The sequence below is a fragment of the Pipra filicauda genome, unplaced genomic scaffold (assembly GCF_003945595.2).
Source record: "Pipra filicauda isolate LSUMZ 115617 unplaced genomic scaffold, ASM394559v2 scaffold262_size1072369_pilon, whole genome shotgun sequence".
NCBI classification, from domain to species: domain Eukaryota; kingdom Metazoa; phylum Chordata; class Aves; order Passeriformes; family Pipridae; genus Pipra; species Pipra filicauda.
Genome location: NW_024104379.1, coordinates 511,297 through 538,653, shown reverse-complemented (window position 1 = coordinate 538,653; position 27,357 = coordinate 511,297). Strand labels below are relative to the sequence as shown.

The window sequence follows — 27,357 nt, the reverse complement described above, 5'->3', positions numbered from 1 at the left end:
CAAGGAGGACCACAGATGTCATCACTTCCCAGGAGCAGCAGGCACATACTTACTTCAAATCCCCTCTGTCTCAAAAAAAAAAAAAAAAAAAAAAAAAAAAGGCAAACTTTTTCTTTCACATTAAAAAAATGTACAAAAATCTTCAAAAACTAATCTTGAAGGAATATATATGGCTTTCCCTAAAGAGGATAGTAAAGAACAAATAATCTCATTATACTAGTTGCATTGCTTAATGCAACCTAAATGATGACCACAAAAGATAATGTTTTATTATATAAAACATACATTTTACACATATATTTACACATATATTATATATATTTATATATGAACCTGACCAAAACTAAAATGTAACATATCTCTACACTTTCTAGGCAACTACCAACACCAGTGGGGATTTTGCAGCACTAAAACTGTCACATAAAGGCATAAAGGCCTAGGGAAGTTGCTGAATTCGCAGTGCATCTTCCTAATGCCAAAAACCAAGTCCTGAGGCACCAGCACTACCACCTGTAGTGTATAAATGTTTGTGTCAAAATGAAGCTTGTAATCCACCTGGGTGAAAAACCGCACCTCCCAAATCCCATCCCATATGAAGACAGCATTGCATCAGTCAGAGTCTATTGAAAGATAGCACTGGTGCCTGGAGGATTACTTGCAGCTTTGAAGCAGCAGCAGGAAAAGAAAAAAAGAAAAAAATTAAAGGATGCTGGAATTTCACACAGATGTGGCTGCTGCATGGGAAAGCTGTTATCAGCCGCACAGAAAGGCACTGTACAGATTTGGGACAGAAGGGTTGAACACATGCAAATCACAGATTGAATGAGATTGCTTTTGTCCCCCACTGCTCTTCAATCAGATCAGGAAGATGAGAAAAAAAGACTGAAATCTGCTCCCTTCTGAAAACAGTCAAAAATCTCCTGGGGGAATAAAAAAAGAGGGAAGGAATAAAAAATTTTCTGTTTCTCCTGCCATTACTGTGGGTATGAATGGGTACAAATGAGAAACTTCCAAACTTAAAATCTCTACGAGCCAAAGAGAATATAAAAGAACAGAGCCCCACATTCTGGTGATGGTAATTGCAGCTCTCCTGCATCCTAAATGCCACATATTACAATCAGGTTTAGCTTCTCAACTGACTACATGGAGGCCTTACCATTCATGAGTCCCAGTCTGCCAGGTTTTGTATTTACTTCTGGAGGGGTTGAATGCTTTTGCCCACAGCAAAAGCACATTTGCAAGTTCTGTGTGCTAATTGGGAAGTGCAGTCCCAGACTTTCTCCTGGTTGCTGCATGAAGGCTTCACACCTTTGCAACTTGGTGTCTCCCACTCATTCAACTTTAAAAGCAAAAGGCAGAAGCTTGTTTCAGACATTTCCCTCTCCTCTACTGTCAGGGAATACTACATTCATCTTGCCATTCCTGCCAGTAAAGAGGTAAAAAAAAAAAAAATGACTTTACCCTCTGTTCTCTTCCTTCTAGCCTTTTTGAGTTAATAGCCAGTGGACGCTCATGGACGCATGCAATGATTTAGGCTTTCCTGGGGTTTGTCCTGCTCCTCTCTCTCCATTCAATTACTCTGCTGTTTGCTGCAGAGAAGCGACAGCAAGCAATATTGCAACCATTGCTTCACAGGTAACAGCACACTCCACTGCTCCAGGTGTAAGAGTCAAAGTGGGAAAAAGGATAGCACATTCTTCTCCCCGCGAGGTTGCCCATCACAACCACACACTGCAAACTGCAGCCAGTGACTCTGAGAGACTTTGTCTTTGGCTGAGGGGAAAACATCCAGCCCAAAAAGCTTTGCATTTGCACAGGCATGAAAGGACTGAGCTTCTCTCTGGAAGGGAGCTCTGTTTTGTCCAGCATCTGTCAGACCCTGGAGACCCCTCAGCACTCTATCAAACACTAAAATCCAACTGCACAGGATTAAAAAAAAAAAACAAAACAAAACAAAACAATAAAAACACCAACAACAAAACAAACAAACAAACAAACAAGCAGGGAAAAAAAAAGCCAGCCCTTTCCACTGTGTACTCCATCATTTACATATCACCTCTACTACAGAAATTGATTTTTGAGGGAAACTATTGGTCACAATTCTGATTATTACACCTAGTTTGTTCATGAGATACACTAGTTTTCAAATATCAACATAACTACTAAAGAAAAATTCAATCCAATGTCAAGGTTGATTTATTCATCAAAATCCAGAAGGAGATTCTGCACAAAGAGGGTGAGACAAAGAACGAGCCGATTTACATGATCCAATTAGAGGTGAAAAAACACTCCTCTGTGCAGCCAGGAGGAGGACCTGAAACTCCATCTGACTCCGTCAACCGGGACCAGAGAGCACTCTGGTCAAAGGAAGCTTCCCCAGGGACCAGCCACCTGCTGTAATTGCTTAAAAAAGAAAATACAGAGGAACAAAGCAGAGGATCAACACAATGAAGATGGTACCAAACATACACCCAGAAGTTTTTGTAAAGAGAAGTGATAATCTGCTTCCAAAAGTATAAAATGTCTTCAGTAGCTTTTATGAGTTGTGATAATGTGAACAGTACAGATCTTTTAAACGTTTAAGAAAAAAATTATTCAGATTACTAAGAGTAACATCATGGGCAAAAGGGAAATGGTTTCCACTAGAACAATAAAAGCAGCATTTCCTCTCAGAAATTGTGAAACGTGATTTTTCTTTTTTAGCACAACCATCCCTATAAACTTGGTATACAGAAGAGAGGAGAACCCCAAATGGTGTGTAAAAAATAAAGATTTGGTTTGCAGAGAAATCCATGCCACCCAGACAAAATACATATAGGACACAATACCAGATATCACGTATAAAGAGACAGTAGGAAAAGATTAGGATCTGGTAGCCCAGGCAGACTTCAGCACGGTTGCAAGGCAGAGACACACGCAAACCTGCCAACAACCCTCTGAGCAGCAAAAGGGCCGGCGCCCACCCACGCTGCAGATGGAAAGACCTTAGGGCTACCTAAGTCTCACCAACTCGCAGCTACAGAACTCCAGGGCGAGCCTGGCGCAGGCGGCCGCCCCCTGTGCCCCCCAGCCCCGAACACACAGGGCGCAGGGTGGCCCTGGGCAGGCGCAGCAGTGAATTCACCAGCGGGTGCTGGCAGGGTGCCTCGACACCGGGAATTCAATAGGAACAGCAGGCCGAGGAGGAGTGAATAATTCAGACACTCCACTCGCTTACACCACGCCGAGGAAAGGCGAAGCCTGCTCACACTGCCTTCAGCCACCCCGCGCACTCACGTTCGGGCTCGGGACGAGGAGCCTGTGTGGGAGCGGCACATGGGTGGGCAAGGCCCGCGGTGCCGGGAAAGCCGCTGGCTTGGTGAACTGTGCCACGCTGGCAGGAGCCAGCGAGCCCGGCCTGCCCTTGCCACCAGCGGGAGTGGAGCGCCGACGCGCTACACAGCACAGCTTGTTCCCCTCACACACACAGCTCCCTGTGTCCCCTCTGGAAGGAAAAGCCACCGGGAGTGTCATGTGCTCTCCATCAGCCGGGCTCCCAAAGCTTAAAGCAGAAGAGGATGGAGGCTATTCTCTCGCAGCCACTGCTCTGCCCCTGGAAATGCTAGCATTATATTAGTCTAGCAAAAATGGGAAAAGTTGGGGGGAGGGAAGAGGGGGATAAAGCAAGACAATATATAAGTGTTGGGGATATGAAAAATATTAACCTTCAAAGCGACAGGGTTACTGATTCAACAGTGCATCATGCAGGAGAGGAAAAAGCTTTTGGAAAAAATCCTCTGTGCCAGTCAGCAATGTCTAATGATGAACAGGAGCGCACAGAAACACTGGGGAGAGTCTCCACCTCCTCTTTGCAGACTGAGAACAGACAATGATTACAACTAAACACATTCCAGAAACACAATTTCTCCTTGCCACCACTAGGAACAGGAAAACCTCAAGAAGGGCAAAAAGTATCGCTGGATTTCTTTCCTCCCCTTCCACAGAGACATCCAATGCTGAAACTGTTCTGCCAGATCGACTTTTGAGGCCACAAGAGACCTGGCAGATCAGCCCAAAGTTCTAGGTAGTCTCAGTTTTAAAGCATGCCTCTCCAACCACATGCTGCAACACGGCAAAAATGCCTCCAGCACATAATGAGCGTGCTCCCTCCTCCTCCAGCCCAGCAGCCAGCTTTGCCTTGAGACAAGGTACCTCACGTTATCCCACTGGCCAGAACAAAAGCATTCCAAATTGGCCGGGGCATGAACAAACAGCAGTTACAGCAGTTACAGCAGCCGAGGGCAAGACACGGAGCCTCACCGTGTACCAAGCAGCTGATAACAGCACTAAATCAGTCTTCACCACGAGGAGCTCTCCCCATCCTTTCTGCTCTCAAGAACTTTCCAACCAACTGATTCAGGACCAAACACTTCACACAGTGGCCAGCAGTGCCAGCTGTACTTCCCAGGCATCGCGCTACAACTCAGGGACACGCTCAAGCAAACAGCACTGTACAGGGCTAAGCAGATGGAGGTAGATTGGGTCCACTGTGTTCAGCAGGAGCCTCGAGGGGAAAAAAAAATCTCATTTGATACCTATTCCTTTTCCTGTACAGCAGACGGACAGGGCAAGGCATCTTAAACACAGATGTCTGTCCCATTACAGATCTCTCTGGGGCCTGCTAGGACTTATCCTGTAGTTCAGCAAAGAAAGAATCCCAAGCAGAACACAAAGCCCTACGTAAATCCTCGCAAGCCTGGGCTCCAGAAGCAGCTTCTTTATCTTCCCTGCATTTTTTATTATCTTTTTAAATTTTTTTGGCACTCTGCTGACTGCCACAAAGGTGATGTTTGGAATGTACAAATCTGTGCCAAAAAATGTGCAGAGAGAAAACCTTACAACTGTATTTTAGCTGAATACAAACTTAGTTCACAGTGTATTTAGGTCAAGCCTTTTGACCTTCAGATCTTACTGTACAAACACCTGCAAACCAGTAGCTCTTCCTCTGTAAAACAGAGGTGGGATGAGAGAAGGGAGAAGAATATGAAGTCCCTCTCAGTCTAAATTCCTCATTCCTTTTTACAAACAGGAATTACTGCATCATTAGATTTAGTGTCAGTACTTAAAATCAAATCAGATTCGGCAAGAGGAGAATAAAGCTATCAACTCCTGACATTTGCAACTTCAAGTATATTAGACCAGCTCCTCTATTTATATTTAGTACACCAGTAAAGAAAGCAGCAGTCTCTAATTAAACAGACACAGCATAATCTTGACTGAGGGAATCAAATGCACCAGAAACCTTCCCCTTCCTGGTGCCACAGCTCCCTGGGAAGCCAGGCTCCCACACGCAGCGGAAACCATCCCAGTGAGTGAGTCAGCGCAGCTATCCCAACGGGGCATGATCCAGAGGGCCGTTGGAAACAGCTGCTGGGAGATCAATCGAAAGAGATAAATAAATTCAGACAAGGTCCCAATTTTGCCTGCTCCAAGAGGATTGTTTTAATTCTTCTCACTTTGTCTGGGCCACAAGCCTCCCTCACGCCTCCAGGGACTTGTCTCCCCATTGAAGGGGGCAACAGACATCATTTTAGCTTCACTGACACCATCAGGGACTCTGGAAGCCAAAAGAAACTTATGTGATGTGCCTCTTGCTGTCCGAAGAGAATCTCCTGGAAGAGCTCCTATGCAGCAAAGTCTCAGGCCATTTCCTAGCACGAGAGAAAGCAGCACAAATTGGAGGGGACAGAGGGTTGCAATTTGGGAGTGCAGGGCTCTGTCAGACACTGTCAATCAGTTTTGGATATCACTAAGATTTACAGAAGCTGCAGACTTATAGCTCTCACCTACTTTCCCGACTCAAATCTTTCAAGGAATTTACTGATTTCCCACAAGCTCCTCACTATAAAATGGTCCCCATTTTTCTCATGTTTGCACTGGGCACAAACAGTGCTGGCACTGCTTGGGCACATGCTGCCCAAATTCAGAGAATAAAGATGAAGGATGCAAATTCCCTTTAGCTGTAAATTTACTATGAGAAGCAGTTTTCTTAACTGATCCTTCTCACTCCAAGAAAATTGGAGCTATTTTATATCATGACCTTTGACCTACAGGAAACAGCAAAGTAAGAGCCGAAAAGGAATATTCACAGAGAGAAAACAGCAGGAAAGGGACCAGATGAGTATCTTCAACATGCATAAAGTTTTCCTGATCCCTGTTTCAGTTTCTGGGCCAGCTGAGAGCCACTGAGCAGCAATGCACTGCACCCAGCTGCAAACATGCATCTCAACCTCGAGGTTCCCCTTCACAATCAAAGGAAGGGTGGGAATCTCTCCGTGAGACTGCCCAGGAGGTGGAAACACGGCATATTTGGCCAAACCTCATTACAGGGCATCTCCGGTCTTTCTCTCCTCTGCTGCTTGCTCACTGTGACAGCCAACTTATCCGTCACACAATTCATCAGCATGCAGTCGCCTGTCCCCCCCTGCCCACACTCTCCCCGTACGCTCCCCAGCATGCAGCAGTAATTGCCTTTCCTATTAGCCCACAGCGACAACAGCTGCCATGGCAACTAGCAATGATTTTAATAACTTGGGTCTGTTTTCAAGGGCAGCACACGCGTGCCGGCACATGAGCACGTTGCGGACGCGCGCCAAGGGAAAGGAGGACCTGCCGTCAAATACAAAGACAGAGCTGGAAACACAGTTGGATCAGAGAAACCGTGGATGAGCAAATGTTTATCGCCCTCCTCTGTGGGAGGAGCGGACAACCACTCACTCCTAAAGCAGTATGGATGTGAGAGAGGTTGACAGTGGCATGGCGGTACTAAACACGCAAAGGGCTCTCCTTGCCGGAGCTACAGATGCTGCCCAGGTGACAGAAGTGAAGTGCAGCTGCACTCTGGATACATCGTGCCACATCAACGCACACGCTGCTACTGTTGGCACTGCTGAGATGGGCACTGCCAGCACTGGACAGCACCTTCCCTGTCAAAAGGACAGCAGAGGCAACACATCCACCATAGTGGAGTCAGCTGGATTTAGTGATAAATTCTTCTCTTTGGCATTACTCATTTTCTATGAGATCATGAAAAAGAAATTCTGAGCCAAACGGAGAGCAGAGGAAAAGGATCACTTCTTTCAGAATCTACTGACCCCCAGACCATCTTAGACTTGAAGAAAGGTTTCACACCATGCACCCCAACACAGGGAGTCACTACACAGGGGTTGTACCTACTGTAAATACCCCTCGGACACAAGCATTCGGTGGCCCAGAGCAAAGGGGTGTTATCAGTCAGACCAGGCTACACCAGGTGGTCTAATGCTGTTTAACCCAGAAGTACTAACACAACATTTGTAAGTCATAAATTTAATACTACTGGGGGGTTTTTTCAGAAGCCTTTTGAAGGTTTAGCTTAATCAGCTGTCCGTCATCCACTCATCAGCTGCTACAAAGGGACACTTCCTGCTATGCAAACTGCACCAGTATCTGTAAACACATGAAAAAGTTGGAGCAAACAGACAAGAAAAGCAAGCATGGCATGGTGAAGCCCAGAATTCCAAACCAGCTGCAAGGCTAAGCACATAGTATCATACCAGTCTCACAAGCTATGCAGACTCACGGGAGAGGACATTAAAAAAAAGATAAATCTGTACAGTCATACCATGTATTTTGCACAAGCCTAAAGAAAATATTAAACATGTAACAACAGGATGTAGATCCATATATGTAATAAATTTTAACTGAATTCTGGAGCTAAGGAAAGATGCTGTAAAATGCTGCAAACTCCCTCCTGCTAACACAGCAAACTGATGAAGCACAAGACAGGAGTAGTGCACAGCTCACCAAGCCCCAAGGACCCTCCTTTAGATGGAGGGGGCAGCATTAAAGCAAGGAGATCACCTAGTTCAAACTAGGGGAAAAAGATGGCCCACTGAACCCAGTGCTCCAAGATTTCTGCTCCTTCACAAGTGACCCGGGGGAGTTGTTTCATTCTTCTGTGCATTACCTCACACCACTTTTCTTCCTAGCATGAATACCATGCAGTTAGGATTTAAGAAGGGCTCAAATCCAGGATAACGAAGGCTAGGCTAAAAAATACAGGGATATTTAACCGCTAAAAACAAAGGATTAAATCAATGAACAGGAACCAAGAGATCTGTTTTGATTCCTGTAATGCTATCTGCCTTGAACAAACTCTGTGGATACATTAGTCTCCGGCTAGCCCATACATGAAAAAAAAAAAAACCTTCACGCTACCTAGTGACTGACCCACGCTGGAAGCCGTGGGGAAAAAAAAGACTTCTGGGAACCTACACTATTCCCTTAGTCTGACACCTGAGCTGTGCCTGTGAATCCCTCCCCCAAGCAGCAACACTACTTCATTTTGCTGTACATCCTCCCTTTCCAAGCAGCACATGAAAATGATGCTCCATCCTTGCCAGATTCATTGCTGCCCAGGGGGTTAAATACAGCAGCAATGAATTGACTGGTCTTGTTAATTTAATTCAGCTACATGGGAAATCTGTAAACAGAAGCAGAAGCCATGACAATACTATCAGAGGGCTCTGAACACAGCCTTGAATAATTTGCTTTTGGTTATCACTGCTAAACCACTCAAAGAAGAAAAAATTTTCCTACTGGACATTTTACATTTTACATTTTTATACCTCTTCCAGGCAAGAAGAAAGTTTCCTACAGGCAACATCGCTTTTTCTACCCTGTCAATTAGCTTCACACATAACATACTGAACTAGCATTGATTAGACCCACTTCCAGCAACTCCAACCCAGGGCTAATTTAACAGAGGTAAAAGCCCCCCTTGAGTAACCAGGGAAGGTAGGACCACCTGCCCTGGCTCCATGAGGATGAAACAGCCTTTGGAAGATGAGTGATACCACATCCCATCCTCCCTTCCCACTGCAATCTTATTTGCTCCTGTTCAAACACAGCCTGTACAAAATTAGTGGTTAGTTTTTCTAGCAACTTCATGAAGATAGTTGTCTCCATGAGGAGCACTCAGCAATAGCCATCTATAAATAAGCACGTCATTCTGAGAGTGAAGTTAATCATCCAACAGCCTCCACACCCCAGGAAAATCCATACAAGACAGAAAAATATTACCTAGGAAGTAAAGTTGGGAAGTGACCTATTAAGAAGTTCTCTACTATTTAATGTGACTGTATTCATCATCAAAAATCCTGCCCAGGAAGTCAGAGGCAGGGGAAGCCTTACAATGGTAGGAATTAACCCATGGAAGAGGAAAAATGCCACATGTTTACTCCTGCCCAAAGGGTCCAGAGATTTCAGGACTGTCTTTAAAATCCTATTCTAAAAACAAAAGTAAAAATCACAAGCTGCAGAACCAACCAGATAGATCTACAGACCTCTGTATCTTAATTGCAAATTCCCAACAATTCAGGCATCAAGAAACTGGTGAGCCAGGAGAATGGACATAAAACTAACCTTGAGGATCAGGTCAACTACATAAGGCAAACAGAGCCCTTGATACTACTGTGCCAGCAGGGCTGGTCAGTCTATCCAGTGTACTGCATCTTCTCCAGAACACATGCATCATGTCCTTATCGAGCACGAAATCGAAGAGAAGCTACCTCACAGAACACCTTACAATAGATATCTGAGCCCAAGCATAGAGATTTTATGCTTATTTAAAGACAGACTTCACAAAGCAGCTTGCTAACACCTTGTCAGCAACAGTGACTAGCTGAAACCAGGCATCTTGGAAAATTTCAGTGCACACGGGAGTCACACACCCACCTCCTGTTACACCTCCCAAGGAGTAAGGAACAGGCACTACTTCAGGAAGACTGTCACCCCATTCACGTTGCAGCCAGAGGGTTCCTCATTCTGAGGGAACAGGACCATTCTCCCGAATTTGCCTGCAAATTCCACACTAACAACTACTAAAACCCAACAGAAACAAGAACACTTACCAGAGGATGAAGCAGACCTAGTGAATCACTATCCATTCCCCAGCTACATGTTAAAACATGCAGACTGGCTAATCTTTTCCCTGTACATAGAGATGCCTCAGAGGTTTTGATGCCAGCATGAGAAGGAAGGAGAACCAGACCACCAAAGGTGAAAAATAGAGGCTGGTTCAGAAAGGATGTAACAAATGTAGTAAGGATGAACAAATGCTGTATCAAATGCCACACTGCAAAGCAACCCAGTATCCCTATCAAAACTTCAGTGGAGCTGTCAAACCCTGCCCCACAAAGCTACCAAGCCTATGAGCTACTTCCACCATAAATGTCTGCAGTAATCATGAGTTCCAAAAATGAAACAAACACCATGCTCAAAAAAAAATCCAATGCAAAAACTATCTTCCTGTTTTCACTAGAAAGGTCATGCCTATTTAAGGAAACCTTCCCAAGCAACATGGACATGCTCCATCTACATCCATCAACTAAGAGTCCAGACTTAAGTGAAATCATCAAAAAATTCCTGGTCTTTAAAGGAATCATGGTCGAAGCTGCAAATCCAACCCATGCTCCTCCTGGTATGCCAAGCAGTTACAAATACCTGATCACTCAAGATGAAAACATCAACCCATAGCAGAGGAGGAATTCTTACTCAACCCTTTAAGCAATTAATAACAGAAGGAAAACAAACACACACAAAGTCTCATTGCACTTTCATCTATTCTAGTCAACACCTTTCCCAAGGGAAGCATCCCCAGGAGAACCTATGCACTGATCTGGCTGAAACAGATACACTCAGTTCTCAGCCCTACAGACACACAGATTTCAAGACGGAATATGAAGCACCAAGAATTCTTAATGGTTCTAATTTGTGATTAGAAATCTGAATCTGCAGTATTTGACCACATGATGTTCCCGTTAAAAGCCAGAAGAGATCAGGCAAGATGATGAAATGCAGCCAGCCTCTTCTGGAAGGATGTAATCAGTGGACAGAAGCACACACAAAAAACAGACCTAATTACAAGCATAATTTCAATTTCCTGACAAAGTCACATACAGACATATATATATAGACACGTTTATCAGATGGTCAGACAATATAGACTCAAATACCAGTCTCAGCCTCATTCACCACATCCAAGTCCATCACAACAGTCCTGACAGGTCAGAAGTGAGCGCTGAAAGAAGGGATGGACAGATGGTGTCATGGGTTTGGCTGGGATAGAGTTAATTTTCTTCACAGTAGCTGGTATGGGGTTGTGTTTTGGATATGTGCTGGAAACAGTGTTGATAATTCGGGGATGTTTTAGTTACTGCTGAGCAGTGCTTACACAGAGTCAAGGCCTTTTCTGCTTCACCCCAATCCACCAGCAAGGAGGCTGGGGGTGCACAGTAAATTGGGAGGGGGCAGAGCTAGGACAGCTGACCCCAAATGACACAAGGGATATTCCATACCACATGGTGTCATGGTCAGCATATAAAGCTGGGGGAAGAAGGAGGAAGGGAGGACATTTGGAGGGATGAAGTTTGTCTTCCCAAGTCACCATTACATATAATGAAGCTCTGCTGTCCTGGGATGGCTGAACACCCATAGGACATGGTGAATCATTCCTTGTTTTGCTTTCCTTGCATGTTTGGCTTTTGCTTTACCTGTTAAACTGTCTTTATCTCAACCCACAAGTTTTTTCACTTTTAGTCTTCTGATTCTCTCCCTCTTCCCAGTGAGGAGGAGTGAACGAGTGGCTGCATGAGGCTCAGCTGCCAGTTGGGATTAAACCATGACAGATGGAAACACTACAAAGGGTTAGTTCCACTGTAACTCTTTACTTGATGATCAAAATCCACAATTAGTCCATTTCTTTTTACATTCCCCTTCTCTGAACCATTCTCTGGTCCATGGTTGACATCTAACCATCACACAGACAGCACTGTTCACAAAAGCCACTACCACCTCCTGCTGAATCCATTCCACCATGGCATTGCAGAGGATGGTATAGCCTCCTGTCCATGATTGTGACCTCTCAGCCCAGCCCTCACAACACTTGGCATGTAGACCACCACTCTTAGGGAAATCTACCTAGCCCAGGAAGTCAGAATCTTCCAAGTGCTTAGGTACACAGGTCATATAGGAAAAAAAGCTGTTAAATGCAGCTGGTGACATCAGTAGATGTCAGGTCTCCACTGGATTCATGTGAGCATTGGAGAGGACTCCAACCTCATCTCCTCCTGTCACTTCAAGGCAACAAGAATTCCCAGAACACATGCAGAGGCACAAACAATGTATTGCCAGATTGCTCCTTATCTCCTCTTTTCAAAAAGCAATGGGATTGATTTGCAGCCCTAATGTGTCACAAAGTGTCCTCAGCAAAACATGCCTCTCTCTCCTCCTGGATAGTCCAAGTGACCACACTGAGACCTGGGTACCCAAGAAGGGAGAGAGTTGCAGGTCCCACATGGTAGCCAGCGCAGGAGCAGGTCAGGAGCCAGTTCCTGCCTTTCCTGTCCACACAGCAGCTCTCTGATTGCTAACAGACAGAAACATGCTTTTAACTCAAAAGGCAAGGTAGCTACATTCTCTCCTAGAATAGCAACTGCAAAAGTCAAGGCCTGTGGATTAAAAAATAGCAGCTACAGCTACCCATGCAACTTGCACTGTTTCCTCATGTGCAGGGATGTTACAACAAATCAGGATTATATGCTATTTTTTCCTGATTCCCACTGCATTCAAGCCTAGGAAGTGCTGTGTTCTGATCAGGAGAAACAGCTGCAGAAACCAAAAGGTACGTGGTTTTGTAGTTTAAGACAAACAATATTCATTCTACTTGAAAAGTTAGATTTCAAACCTCATTTTCCAAGTGAAGTTTAACTACGATGACCAAGTTACTTAATTCAAGCTTTTCTGTTGTTTCTTAAGATGAAGACAACATCACTTTATATCTGCCCAACGTGACACACTTAAGGATTATCCTGTGGAAGCAGTGGCATTCACGTATAGAGTGGATGTTGTGGAGAGTCATAGATCAAGGATTTAAATATCACCAAAACCCCATCAACTACAATAAAAAATACAAATCAAAAATAAACCAGGTTATAAGTGTCAATCAGATTTTTGCAAAACTGGTCTTATTACCAGTACCACAATTCCCCATTTCTACAATAAGACAGAATATACCTTTTCTACATCTCAGAAAAACTAAAAAATGAGATTATCAGGATCTCTGAAGCACGGTGGTGAGTACCATAGAAGAGACCATTAAAAATTAATAGTTGTGTTTTCAGTGCAAAGTTTAGATTATCTGCAGTAAATTCAGTTTGGGGTCATACGTGAGATGAAAAAGAAGAAATGAAATATTGGATAGTTCTCAGTCCAAAACCTGACCTCACACCCATTTTAACTGGTTACAAAATTCCCATTAGATTTAATAGCGCTCAGTGAGCACTATCCATTTGCTACACTTGCGGAGATGAAGTCATTTCTAAAAACATAAAAGGTACAGCCACATAATTATGACCTCACACGATGCCTTCTTGCCACATTCTCCTGCTGGGCACTTGTTGGGCGTGAACTCCGACCCCTACCATGCGGATGCCCCATGTATCAAGTCTCCCCAGTTGCAGCCTGCTGCAGCACAGGTTCTCACTCTGGCATGTTCTCTGTCTCCTTTGCATTGAGGACACAGCACCCAGCACCTTCAGACCACAGAAGGTCAAACCCCAACCCCCACAGCACCACCGTAGCCTAACACACCTCTTCCGAAAACTGGAGCATTGAGAGCATTCTGCATTTTCACATGCTTCAACTTCTGCTCCTGGACAAAACAAACAGCAGGATGGGCAGGAACTTCAGAAGCCAACTGGATTCTCCTGCAGGCTGCCCAAGAGACATTCAGATCCACTACTGCAAAACAGCAGCAGTGTTGCAAACGCTTTATTGCCACAGCTTCCTCCACAATCTGAATCATTCCTAAGGCCAACATAACACAAACTCCTGCTTCCCACTCTTGTACATGCCACCAGTCCCAGGACATCTGCCCATATCACACTGCCAGCTCCCATTTCCTTCAGTATGCCCCATGGTTCCATCTGCTGCAGCAACACCACAGCCTGGATTTCCTTCCATGAATGAACCTTTTGGATCTCCTCAGGCTGTATGGCTGGTCCCACTAATGGAAGTAAAAGCAGCATCACTTAGAGAGAGCAGTCTTTAATCCCAGGAACAACCCCACATCACTCCAAAGCTGAGCTTCAAGAACAGGCAAGGCAAAGTACCTACAAAATACACTCCCTCCTGGTCCAGCTTCACTTCAACGCCACACAGGGCTTTTAACATGAAACAAGGATAGGAAAGAGGCCTCTGACAGACCTGCTTTCCAGGACAGAAGAGTACAAAGGGTAATGGAGAAGCCATTCCTTGCACTTCCCCTCACTTCTTCCCACAAAAAGGAAGCAAAGCCACAGACAGAATAAAACCAAAAAGACAGGCAGAGATGGCTCAGAAGCACGATCCCACAAAAACTGCTTGGAGAGTCACGCTTGGCTCCTCTGCCTGCAGATCTGGGAATGCAGAAAGAAGGCACCCAGCCCCTCAGCAGTTCAGAGTCCAGCCTTCCCCCTGCCTCGCTGCCTGAGGTCAGTGAGCAGGCTGGAAAAAAGGCGACCTTCCCGCCCCTATCCGGGTAAGGGAATGGCAACCACAAGCAGCAAATTATAGCACTAGGATCCCAGCTACAGCCTCCCGTCAGCCCACGCAGCACTAAATCAAGGCTTTTTAGTGATGCTTTGGTGGGATTTTCTTCCTGGGCATCACCCCCAATGGTGATAACCACCCCAAGTGTCTGCAAGGATCTCCTACAGAAATAGCAGTGGGAAAGCTGTACAGAAAGCCTCCGTTAAAAGAGCACAATGCTCTTGTTCCTTGAAGAAACCTGAGCTAGATCCAGATCCCAAGACCTCAAAGGCCTCTGGGGAGCATATTTTGATATTTGCAGCACACAGAATGCCACATAAAGTTGCTTCTTTAGTCTCTTTATTAAGGGAAATTTAGCTACGTACAGCCAGAGGGTAAAAAGTGCTGACACACTGAGGGTTTTTCCCCCCCCTTAAATGGTGCAGCTTCTTCCCCATCTCTATGCTAATACTTGCATTATTGCTGAGGCAATTACAAGCAGGCAAAACCCAAGAAAGTCATACAAAAAAAATCAACAATTGCTTCTAGCCCATGTTCTTTGAAGCAAGCATCCAATCTTTCTGCACAACAAACTCTCCTAGACAAAGGCAAGCACAAGCAACAGCCGTGTGAAAGCACAGCCCCTTCCAAAAACATGCCAGAGTGAATCCCACTGTCCTATCCAAGTAAAAGATCTCATTACCTCTTTTCTAATCCGTATGAATTACAAGTACACTCTGCCCACACTCCAAAGGTTAGGAGGTGGCAATGGTATAGCTGATTGAACACCAATGTCGCACTAAGTGAGCTGACAGAAACTGCCAAAATTTCCTGCTCTGCCCGAGCAGATGCTGGATCCAGCTCAAGTTCAGCTGATGCCCCTCATTAAACAATGGAGCTTTTGTGTACAACCTTTCCTTCTTTGTGGCCACTTAAATACATCATATCACTGCTAAGGAGTTAAAGACCCATTTCCTTCAGACCAGCAAGAGAACTGATAGGGCTGGTTTCGATAGATGCCGTATGTATGTGTGACAAGCCAAACAAGAGAGACACTGGAACGGTTCACAAACACCCTGGAAATCTTCCAGAGCCGAGAACGAAGGTTAGAAACCTAGAAAACTATGTTGGGCCTTTCTCAGCAAAGGTTTTCTGCAGGAAAGGTGCCCTGGCACAGCTCAGCAGGACAGCTCAGCAGAGCCCTGACAGGGAATGCTGTGGGGTCAGGACAGTGGCGTGGACCAGGACTGGTGAGGACTGTTTCATACAGCCCCTGTCATCGTAGATTTGGCTCCTACAAACACCTCTAACTCAACCTAGAAAAAAGGAGGTGCACTCAGGAAAGTGAAGCAGAAGGAGGGGGAAACATGCTGGGGAAAATACACACACATCTTTCAAACTGAATTTACAAGATTGCTGGCAAAATTAAATTTATTGGAGAGCAAAGGGAGTTAAGGCCCAAAATGCAGCCAAGCAGCTCTAATCCCTAAACATCGGGATTATCTCATGACAGCTACACTCAGGCGTCCACTCAATACCACTGTAAAATGTAGATCAACAGAATGCTTCAATGAACTGGAACTCGTTACCTCTAATTGCTTCTCTCACTTCTCTTCTGGATGTTCCTCTGATCCCTCAGCCACCACATTTCAAAAGCAAACACACACACACACACACACACACACACACACACAGAGAAGGTCAAGTAATATCAGAGATGGGCAAATTAAATAAGAGGTTTCCAGACATCCAAAACATCTGCCCTTCTCTTTCACTTCATACAAAAACCAAGGTTTACTGCACGTCAAGAGACAAGTCAGCAGCATAGTGATAGGTTTTGAAACATCATCAACTGATGTGATCCCTAGCATTTTCTAAAGGGGCAGAGGTTCCTGTGCAGCCAACCAAATGCTGCTAACGACAGGCTTTATTTTTCCAAGCTAACAGGGGTATGTCCTTCTGCAGCAGTTTCCAGGGGGCCACAGACCACACACAGAATCCAGTCCAGATTCGTCTCGACTTCAATTTGGCTTCCCTACCACTAGTGCAAATGAAGCAGTTAATTTTTATTTTATTTTACTGCTGCCTCCTTTGCATCTCGTGTGTTCTGGTACTCCTACTGCCACAAGCCTCACACAGCAGAGCCACTGAAAGCTCTCAGCACAGTCAGGAAACTCTCAGCAGAGTCACAATAAAGCATGAAGCCAGCACAGCAACACGGCTGCTAAACCTTCAGTGAGCAGCACTTCTTTGAGACAACCTTGAAAACAGAGACACAAACCCCCAACGCAGAAGGGCAAAGCGGGAGCCCTGCTTGCTACATCACTGGAAGGAAAAGCCGACAGAGGGTATTTCACAGGATGTGCCTGGAGCTGCTCCAAACTCGGCTAGGTGGGCAACCTTTCCAACAGGCAAAGGAGAGGCCCGGGCTTCCTGCAAAATATCAGAGCACTAATGTTTCTAAACGGGAATTCTGAAAAGGAAAAATAAAAAGCGTATGTCTACAGCTGGTACACATATGCAGAAGGAGACCATCTCCAGTAGAGCCAGACCTCTGTTCGGCTTCCAACCTCACAACTGCAGCCATCACCTTTAAACAGAAACCTCTGGAATCTACAGAGAAATAACGAGAGAGCCTGGAGGGGTACTAAAGCATCCAGAATACTTCACTTGGGCTTTCCATTTTCCTGAGTAGGGCAAGGAAAGAGCCAACATTAAAGCATTCTCAACAACTCTAAAATCCCAACTTTCAGTCTGTTTGCCAAAGGTTTTCTTTGAACTGGAGATTTTCTAAGTGTTCCCAGACTGTGTCAGGTCTAACTCATAACACACAAATATTTAAAAAAAAAAAAAGGACAAAAGCAAACAGAGAAACAACAACACACTTAGAGGTGATTCATTATGTCTCAACACATCAGCAATAGTCTGTGGAAAGCATCCTATGGAAAGCATCCTAGGAAACCTCATCCTGGATCTAAGGCAGGGGTCAGCTTCTAAAGGTTGGAACTTCCTTTCTTTTCTATAGTATCTTGTATCCCCTGCATTGCTCTGCATCTCTTTACAAAGACAGCCATGCCATGAATAATAAGAGGGAGGAAAAAGCTAACCTGATTACACAGCTTTTCCACCATTTACTGGAACTAGATGTTCTCTTCTGTAAGATTTAAAAATACAGACTTCCATAGGATCCCTCACAGCAGAAAAGCTGTTATACACTGGTCCCTTCTTGATTACAATCCCAATCAGCCCTCTTACTTATAAACTCAAACCTGTCTTAGGAAATTATCAGCAGACTGATCTTGCCGTCCTCTGGAGCACCACAAACAGGCCACAGTTTGAATGAGGACACTGGTGGCTGTCATGAAGCACAAGCCATGTTCCTGCTCCCCCCTTTCTGTGGCATACTGCAGTTCAAGGTTTCCAGGCATTATGGTGGAATGAGCCAGGCTGGTAGAGGGTGTTACAGACCATCTTCTGGCTCACAGCAGGAGGAGAAACCGTGGACTTTCTTGCGGAGGAAAGACTTATCGTCTATTACATCATTATTTAGTCACAGGGGACTGATCTCAACACCACCAGTCATCTTTATGAACCCTATGCAGACATGGCTGAATGACAACACAAAGTCTCCACTCATCGCTGCCACTAAAGGTTTACGTGGCCTGGGTGAGGCACAGACCACAGCTGCACTGTCTGCCCCGAGCAGTTGGCCATGCTCATGGCTGCAGAACAGTAACTCTCCCAAATACTCAGGGATGCTGAGCACAAAAGTCATTCATGAAAGAGGAACAAGGACCAGCTCTGTTCACACCTTGTATATAATTCCACCCATATATTACCCCCAGGTATAAACTAATCAGTCTAGACCCCATAAAAAAAGTTAAATCAGAATTCAGCTTGGGCACTGAAGGAGGAGTTGATTAACTCATTCAACCAAGCAAAGCAAGGGGAAGATATTTTAGTAACTTTCTTCAGCAGTGTAAGATGTCTGATACACCTCTAGCACTTGGAAGAAGAATACAAAAACAGCACCCTGGAATACAAAAACAGGACCCTTGACTGCAGCTCTAAAGAGAAAGGGACACTTTCTAGCTAGCCACAACATTTCTCATCTTTCATCGTGCGAGGAACAGAGGAGGAGAGAGATTATTGCAAGGGTACTTTCTCTTCCATCTGTGCAGCAGTGAGTCTCTTTTGACAAGGAGCAAATACAGCTGCATCAACAACTGCATTTCAGTGCAGTATATAAGTTTTTTTTTCCTTTCCTCTGTTAGGCATTATTTTTACTCAGATCAGCAAGCTGATCCAAATAACCCAACCATCCAAGCCAGTAAAGAGCACAAACTAGTCACTAGCTAGTATTTATACAGTTAAAAAGCAGCAGCACCTTTGGGGCACTTCACTTCCAAAGCTTACAAACCTATCCAAATACTTCCAGGAGACATTCCTGGCTGGCGGCGTTTGATTTTTGCCACTTATGAAACAGAGGGAGCTAAAAACCAGCAATTTCTGATGGACCTTTTCCTCCCACGCCATGATTAACTGAAATATGTCCCAGAAGCAGATAGCAGCCATGATCCGATTTGTCCCAATCCCAACTCAAGCAGCTTTACACCACCCTCCTAACAAGATCAGCACTGGCCAAACACCATTTATCCGGCCTGATCAAAGATGGATTAGATAATGAAACCCTAACTGCATAAGCTGTCTGAGCATGCTGGCCTGAGACAGCAGAAAACAAGAAGCCCAGTAAATATAAGGGCTGCTTTAAGCTTTTAGACACCCTTTGCCCCAAGGTCTTAATAACTAGCTACTATCTTATCTTCCTGTAGGTTAGTTTTGATACTTCATATTAATAGGACCCAAAAAAAGCTATGAGTTTTAGAGTTACATTAGTAATTTCTACAGCTAAATGATTTATTTCAGCATTACAAGCCGTGTTCATATCCTGAACCATTGGTAGGTACAGGTCATGCAAAGAAGAAATGGTGGTAGGCACATTCCCTGCTATCAGCCCAGAGACCCGAGGTCACCAAGTTTACACAGCAACAGCCTGTGGCTCTTGGAACAGGAAGTAGAAAATTGACAGGATCTCCAGGAAAAACAAGGTACGACAGTTGCTGGTGTTATTTCCAGCTTCCAGAAAGCCTCTAGTACATATGGGGGGGGGGGGAAGAAAGAAAAATCAAATAGGCTCTTTATTCCTCTTGTAAGCATTACGTACAGCTAAACATAGAGGATTTACTAAAAAGAACCCGTTATTCTAAAATAAGATACTCCAAAAGAAGACACCATCTGAACCAAAATCCTTGTAAAAGGCAATCTTGTGTTTTGACTTCTAGGTTAAAAGACACCGAATTTCCCAAACATTGGAGAACACTTTTTTCCTACCTCTGATATTATTTGTAAGTTTAGCTTCAAATTTGGTACTTCTTGCTTACAAATATGAAAAGATTCTCCAAATATATAAGTCATATGCTTTAACAGTAAAAAAAGTCAAGACAAACTTCTGGACATAGAATCATAGAATGGTTTGGGTTGAAAAGCACCTTAAAGATCATCTGGTTCCAAATAACAGTATATATTTGTGCACACACACACACACATATATATATGTTCATTCGTATTTTATATTGAAAAGATTGAAAAATCTTTTCCCTGTACCTACATATGGAAATATTAAAATTATGCTATAAATGCCAAATAAGTACAATATGGGTGTCCTAATCTGAAGAACAGCTATACTGACTATAGACATAATTAAAAATCAGACCCTGCTAATAGCTCATCACCTAATTTCTCCACTATATGTCACCATTTGATACAGAAATAAACCCCAACTTTCCACTAATTAATTCCACAATTAATCCCTAGTATCATTAACACCAGCATTACACACTGCTGCACACACGCACTGTCGTAGCCTCGTGGCTGAACGCTGCAACCTTACTAACTTGCACTGTTCATTGGATAGACAACAAAACACTCTTCCATGTAAACATAAAGGGGAGTCTTTTATCTGTACAGAAATTGTACTCATTTGCAATTAAAAAAAAAATTCAGACTTCTGCTAAACCAGTCCAAGTCCCTTCCCGGGCAATTTTCAGTTGATTTACCACTAGTTTACATGAACACCAACCAGTTTAACCACTAACTGCAGGTAAACTGGTGCATCTCCTGTGGTTACACAGGACTTCTGTCTCAGTTCAACTCTGCAGAGCTGGAAGAATTTCATGTCACCGTGTTTGCGCACTCATTCATAACTCCTAGCTAGACTCAACTCCTTCGAGGCTGAGCATCTTTCTCCTTGCAACTGTACACATTGTCTGAGTCATACTTGACACCTACGTGTGGGAGAACACACTACTCCAAGGGATAAAAGAGTGCAGCACGATTTTTGCCAGCCCTTGGGGAGCACAAGCGACAGCACCTGGGTGCAAAGCTCTAGCACACATTCAGGCCGCACCATCACACTGGGAAAAACACGATGTTGTGGTGTGCAGAGACCACCATGAAAGGCTGAACATCAGATAGAACCACAAACGAAACTCCCCTGCTGCAAGCCGTTTAAAAAAATAAATAAATCTTGAGCATGAAAACTGCGGGCAGCCTGTGAAGCAAAAAGGGAAGAGTATTGGTCAGCATTCGGTATATCTTGATGAGAAGCACAGTGGAGAACAGGATGCTCCCCTTGGAAACTACCAGCAGTGCTTACCAGCCCAAGAAAAGGTGAGAGGAGAAACAAGTTGAGATGAATAAATCAATCCACTTCCAAAAAGCTCTCATATACTCGTCACGAGAGACAGAAGCAGAAAAGGCCACTGCAAGTGCCATAATAAAACAACCCTCCACAACACCCAGACAAAGGGAGGTAGAAATACCTCGCCAGCATCATCCCACAAACACAAAAGCCAATGCACCTGGAACGAGCGATGTTTTGGGGCCGATCAAACCGCGCTGGCAGAAGACAAACAGGAACGTGAGATCCCGAACCAAGCTGGAAGACGCCCCACTACTCCTCTTCTCCCCCTTCCCAGGCAGTACCTGGGATTTCTCCTGGTGCCGCGCGAGCCCCAGGGCGGCGCGGGTGAACCCCGCTGGCCCCGGAGCGCTGCCGGTGCCCCGCGCCCGGCCCCGCACCGCGGCCTCCCCGGGCTGCGCCGCGGTGCCCGGAGCGCCGGACCCGGCGGCGGCTCCCGCGGGCCCCGCGCCGCCGCCCCACGTGCCGGGCTGTGCCCCCGGGGCCGCCCGGCTCGGCCCGGGAAACGCGGGGGGAGCCCGGGGGAGCCCCGCTCGGCCCGCTGACGACGGGAAAGGGCCACACGCCCGAGCGCAACGCGCCGAACCCCGCAAACCGAAATTAAACGCGGCCCGGCCCGGCCGAGCCCCCGGGAAGGGAGAGCCGGGGACGGCCCGGCCCTGCCCGCTACCTGCATGCCGCCGCCGTCGGCCTCCGCCTCCGTCCGCAGCCGCTTGCTGTGGCCGCCCTCGGCGCCGTCCCCGCCGGGCATGGGCTGCTCCAGCTCCGGCTCTCGCTTCACGCCGCGGGCGGACCCCGCGCCGCCGCCGGCCAGGAGCTGCGGCTGTGGCTGCTGCTGCTGCTGCTGCGGGGGCTGGCCGCCCTCCGCCATCCGCGCCGCCGGAGCCCCGGCCGCCCCCCGCCGCGATCGCCCCGCTCTGTCACCGCGGCGCCCGGCGCAGCCGGAGGAGCAGGAGCGGCACAAGGAGGAGGGGGAGGGCGGCGAGCCCCGCGCCGCGACCGGAGCAGCAGAGGGAGCGCCGGGCTCCCACCCACCGGAGCGCCTCGGTCACGGGCTCGGCGGCGGCTGGGGAGGGGCCGGAGCCCCTCGGCAATCTCCGGAAAGGCCGCCGAGCACCGCGACCCCCGCTCGGAAACCTTCGGCGGCGGCGGGCGGGGCGGGGCGGGCGCCGGGCGGGGCGCGGGCGGAGCGCCGGGCTGGGCGGGGCGGGGCGGGGCCGCCGTGGGGCTCTGGCCGCCCGCGCCCGCCGCCGCTGCGGAGCCGCACGGGGCGGGAAATGGCCGCCTGGGCCCGGCCGCCTCATCCCCACGGCCCGGCTGTTTGCGGCGGGGCTGGGCCAGAGGCGCTGCGGTTCGGGCCAGTGCCGCCCTCTGAGGGACCGCGGTGGGTGCGGGACCGCCCGGCGGGGATGGGGTGGCCACCTCGGCCCCAAGAGCGTGGGGCACCCTTCCCTCGGGCACAGCCGGGTCTCCCGTCACGGGTTCGCTTGGTCCTGGCCCCCGCTGGCGCGGCGATGCTCTTTGGGGTGAGGTTTTCGCAGCTCTTCCAGTAAGGAAGTGGTACTGAACTGAGGCGAATCTGGGGTGAGGGGTACTGGCTAGACCCCCAGCTTTAGGAGCATCCAGCGTCGAGGGATGTGCTGCCCAGCTCCACTCAGTCCAGGCTCGCATTAATCAGTGCATGTGTTCTTCACAGCCTTTTCCGGGCCTCCTTACTGCTGTTCTGGGCACATCAGCCCAGGCCTCATCCCACAGCCCCAGACTGCATCTGATCCCTTGAGAAAGGGGCTGCTCTGCTTTCCTGTTCCTAATAGCCTCCATGGGTTTCTCCTGCATTTTTATATATACATCTCCTCGTTTGTTCTGCTTCAGATGACTTCCAATGAGATGGAGACACCAGTCTTCAAAAACCCTGTTCATCAGCCCTTTTCTATGTCTCCACATTTTTGATCTTGAGAAACAAATTCGGGATCCTGAATGGAAACATAAAGTTGGTTTTATTACACAGCTGTTGTCTGGTAGCACCAAGGACGATGCCTGCTCTAGGGTGAGGAACGCACAGGCAGCATGTACCGTCCTGAAAGTAGTCTGGAAGCCATGGCAACTTGATGGGGAACTAACCTGTGGATCATAACACAAATCCGCAGTTGGCTTTATTATAGGATGGGAATGTCACTCTTCCTGCAAACGGTTTGGAGAAAAAGGAAGAAACTAAAAGTGGAGGTGGTCATTGTGAGTCAATGCTCATAGGAGGAAGCCCTTCCTGAGTTCTTGAATCTCACCATGTGTAGCAAAGCCTGGGGACCAGTTAGATTATCTTGGTGTCCCATATCCCCCGTGCATGCTACATCTGACAATCTTCATGAAATGATAGAGCCTTTGGTTTTGAGTGACAGTTACAATACATGACTCCAGTCTTCCCTTACACCACTTTTTTCGCCATCCAAAAATAGTTTTCAAGGCCACATTAAAAGCTATTTTAAGTGGTATGTTTTGTGCTGAGGTGCCAGCTTGTCTCCTCCAGTGACAAGGGAAAATCTCTTTTTTCAAAATGATTACAAATCCCCACGGAATGGCAGGCACCCAGAGGACAATTACATGCAGCTTTTGTCTGCTCGCCCACCGAGGGTAAACACGTATTTCATTCATCTTGACTGGGTTTGATAAAATGAGCCAGACTGTCAAAAAACATTGAAGGAACGTGTTCAGTCCACTCTTGGCTTGAAGAGAAGCTGAGATTCTTGTGACTGGGATGCTGCTCATAGAGAGAAAAGCAGCATTTCTGTGTTTGTGTTCCCTCTAATTTTGATGAGGGGTTCTAGATGAAGGGTACAGGAAAAGTTATTGCCTGTGAGGAGCTGCAAAGGCTTCAACCTTCGGACAAGCTTGGAGTAAACAGTCTGGAGACAAATCTGTGTACACTGGGAGCGCTCCTCTCACTGCAGTCTAGGTGTCTGTCTGACACTCCCCTTGAGAGATATCAAAGGAAGGAGTTGCTCTATAGTGCCCAGCCTCCACTTTTCTCTTCACCTCCCCCTAACCCCACTTCCACCACCTCCTGCCATGCGGGTGCCAAAGCTGCTGCCACTTCTCCCTTGCATCCTGCGTGCACATGGTCTGTGCTGCAGAGCAGCTCCTGGCAGAGCTGGCAGTGCCATAGGTATGTCCCTTGGCGAGGCATTTTTGGCTGGCTGTGGTCTGCAGCCTGCCAGGGGAGCAGCCAGGACCACTGCAGAGCACAGAGCACCCTCAGTTATGGTGCAGGTGAAAAGAGCTGAGGTACTGCTCCCTTCCTACCAGTGACCTGCAGCTGCCACTGCCATGGGCTGTGGCATTGTGTGCTTGCTGACATTACTGCCGGGCAACTATGTATTATTATTTCTCTAGCTCTTTCCTTTTCCTCTTAAAAAAAAGATTAATTAATTAATCTTCATGGTGTGTTCGGGGGATAGGTATTATTTCAATTTAACAGATGGGGTATGAGGCATTCCTGAAGTCACAAAAAAGCTTTTGAGCTGGGACCGCAATCTTAATCCATTGATTTCCTTTCACACAACCCAGCTGCCTTTTAGGTATTTGTATGTGACATCTGAGACATACTAAAGAGACAGCTGACTCCTCTGTTAACCCTTCCACTGCTGCACAGCACTCTTGCCAAAGGCCCCTACATGCTGTGATTTTATGGACAAGTTTGCAGAGTGCTCTGTATTTAACAGATCAATGAGAGGAACTCTAAAAAATGTTATCCTACCAGAGAGCTCCCAGAAGCTGGAATGCAGAATATATCCTTCCTGAACAGATTAATATCATTTTAGAGTAAAGTCGTGAGGTTTTTTCTCCCCTCCAAAAGACACCCTCTGAAGAGATTCCTTGAAGAAACGTGTGCTGGTGCTCCCACTGGGCTGGAGATCAGGTGGCATTGGGATGCTGGGTATGAAACATCTATGGAAGTACAAAGGGCTGGGTCCCAGAATGTGCTGGGATTAAGCAGAGGCAATGACTCATGCAGGTTCTAAGGCACAGGCATGAAGAGAGGCACAAGCTCAGCTATTAGTCTTTGGCCTGAAGGCATAGAAATCATTAGGAGACAGTTCAAAGCAAATCTCTCCTCCCCACCACCACAACTGAACTGTTTCTTGCTGCTTCCATCATCTACACATGATGTCTTATCCTGCTGACCAGCTCCCTCTTGCCCTTGCAGCCTCACACAGCTTTGTCCCTGGCGCCTTCACAGTGTATTTGGTCTCTCTGCTAAGCAGATCAGGGGAGGTTTAGCAGCTTGCCCAACCCAGCTCATTCCTGCTATTTCTATCCTGCCAGACAAACCTCCAGAGCCAAATGCTCTTCCTTCTCACAGCAGTGCACCCCCAGGTAATGAAGTTCCGCCAAGGTAAAGTTTCAGCCTGGACTTTGGTCCTGGTTTCACAGGAAGCAGCGATGGAGCTTTCCGTAGCAACGAGTGTGGGTAAATGTTTCTTCTTGCTTATCTCCAGCCAGCTCTTTGCTACAAAATGTTATTAACAGAAGCCGCCTTTTCTTGTCACCAATTAGCACACAGCCAAAAATACATAACCTAAGTCAACAAAATCCAAAGACCTTGTCACCTGACTCAAACTGTCTGCCGGAAGGATGCCAGTCCCCAAGCAGAGGCAGGAGGCCAACATCGATATGTCACTGTGGCGCAAGGGTGCTGGCAGCTGTCAGTCACTGGGTCAACACCCACAGTGCACCCAGTGTTTTCCCAGTGCCACCTCTTGCAATGAGGACATCTGGCGTCAGCAAGTGCCACAAAGCACCTAAGCGCTGCAGCATGGTAGCAGCTGGGAATCAACCAGAGAGCTCAGAGCAAAACTTTCCTGACTTGTTTTCCTGCTTCCTTCAAACATCACTGCAACACATTCATCATTGCTGTTTGCCTGCTCTGTGGTTCTGTGGGGTATCAGCGTGTACAGCAGTTGTGGCTTTTCAGGTGTAACAGTGCTGCTAAAGCAGGATGGCACCTGCAGTGCAGATGCAGTTACCTGCATGTGTGCAATTAGCATAAAAATGCCATCTGCCTGCGCTGCTTATGCCTGGGGGGATGGGAAATAAAGTAGGTCCTTCAGCACTTCTAATATGAAAGAGCATCCCACTATATCTCCAAAATGTATAATAACAGAAAACTGTGCGAGGAGCATACCTGGGAGATGAAAGGTCTTTTGTTTTCCTGTTGAGACAGCAGGGCTCAAGATAGTGTGAGCCATGGGGGTGCCACAGGGACCTGTGGTACCTCCCTGCATGGGGACGCAGACCAGAAGGAAAAAACCCACATTGGCTCTCCACTATCCTCTGGGTGCCAGAAATCAAGAAGAGGGGAAATGCCTGGCATTTATTCCCCTCAGCTGCCTGTCATGAGTGAACCAGAAGTAGCTGAAGGCTGGAGTTCACATCAAAGGGCCAGCAATGGCAGCTGTTGATGCAGTCCTCTGGTAGCCTGGCTACATGTCCCTGGCTGTGTCTCTGAAGTACCTCATGGCTGTACCACCCTCTCCTCTCTCAGACATGAGTCTGTAGCAGCTGAGTGGCCATGACATTATTATTCAGCTTACAGGGGCACACAGACAAACAGACAGCATGAATCATTATTTACAACTGCTCATTTCCAAATAGGCTGGAGGCCGCACAGCTCGAGAAGGGCAAATGCCCCGCCAGAGGCAACGTTCATTCCTGGTGTAACAGGCAGATGGAGCAAAGGACAAAGCAAAACACCCACTGTGGTGGCTGCGCATATCATACAAACAGAATGGGTGTTATCATGTAACTCCTGTTCATTTTCAGTGAAGCACCCTGTTCATTAGGGCCCTTTAGCTGCAACTCAATTTACTACATGGCTGATCTCTGGAGTTGAGGCTGATTTTTCCTCCCTAATGGGTTTCTTGAAAAGCATCTGAAAGTGCATTCTTATACACAAAATGCCAAACTAAGCTGGCCCTTAACAGGACTCAATAAGTGAGAGAAGCCATCTCACA

The 27,357-nt window shown here is 46.8% G+C and overlaps 1 protein-coding gene across 12 annotated transcripts in view; it reads right to left on the bottom strand.

Annotated features, from left to right (window-relative positions):
• Positions 1-22,463, bottom strand: part of RBFOX2 (RNA binding fox-1 homolog 2) — a 167,237-nt gene extending 144,774 nt beyond the window's left edge. For 3 of the 12 annotated variants that reach the window (XR_003539652.2, XM_039382257.1, XM_039382263.1), the window contains exon 1: positions 22,020-22,463. Coding sequence is in view for 11 of the 12 variants with exons in the window: in XM_039382257.1 (XP_039238191.1) it covers positions 22,020-22,220 (201 nt within the window). In the remaining variant the exon portion in view is untranslated. The remainder of the gene's footprint in view (positions 1-22,019) is intronic. The other 9 variants (XM_039382259.1, XM_039382255.1, XM_039382264.1 and 6 more) reach the window with 5 other exon arrangements.
• Between the last annotated feature and the right edge of the window lie 4,894 nt (positions 22,464-27,357).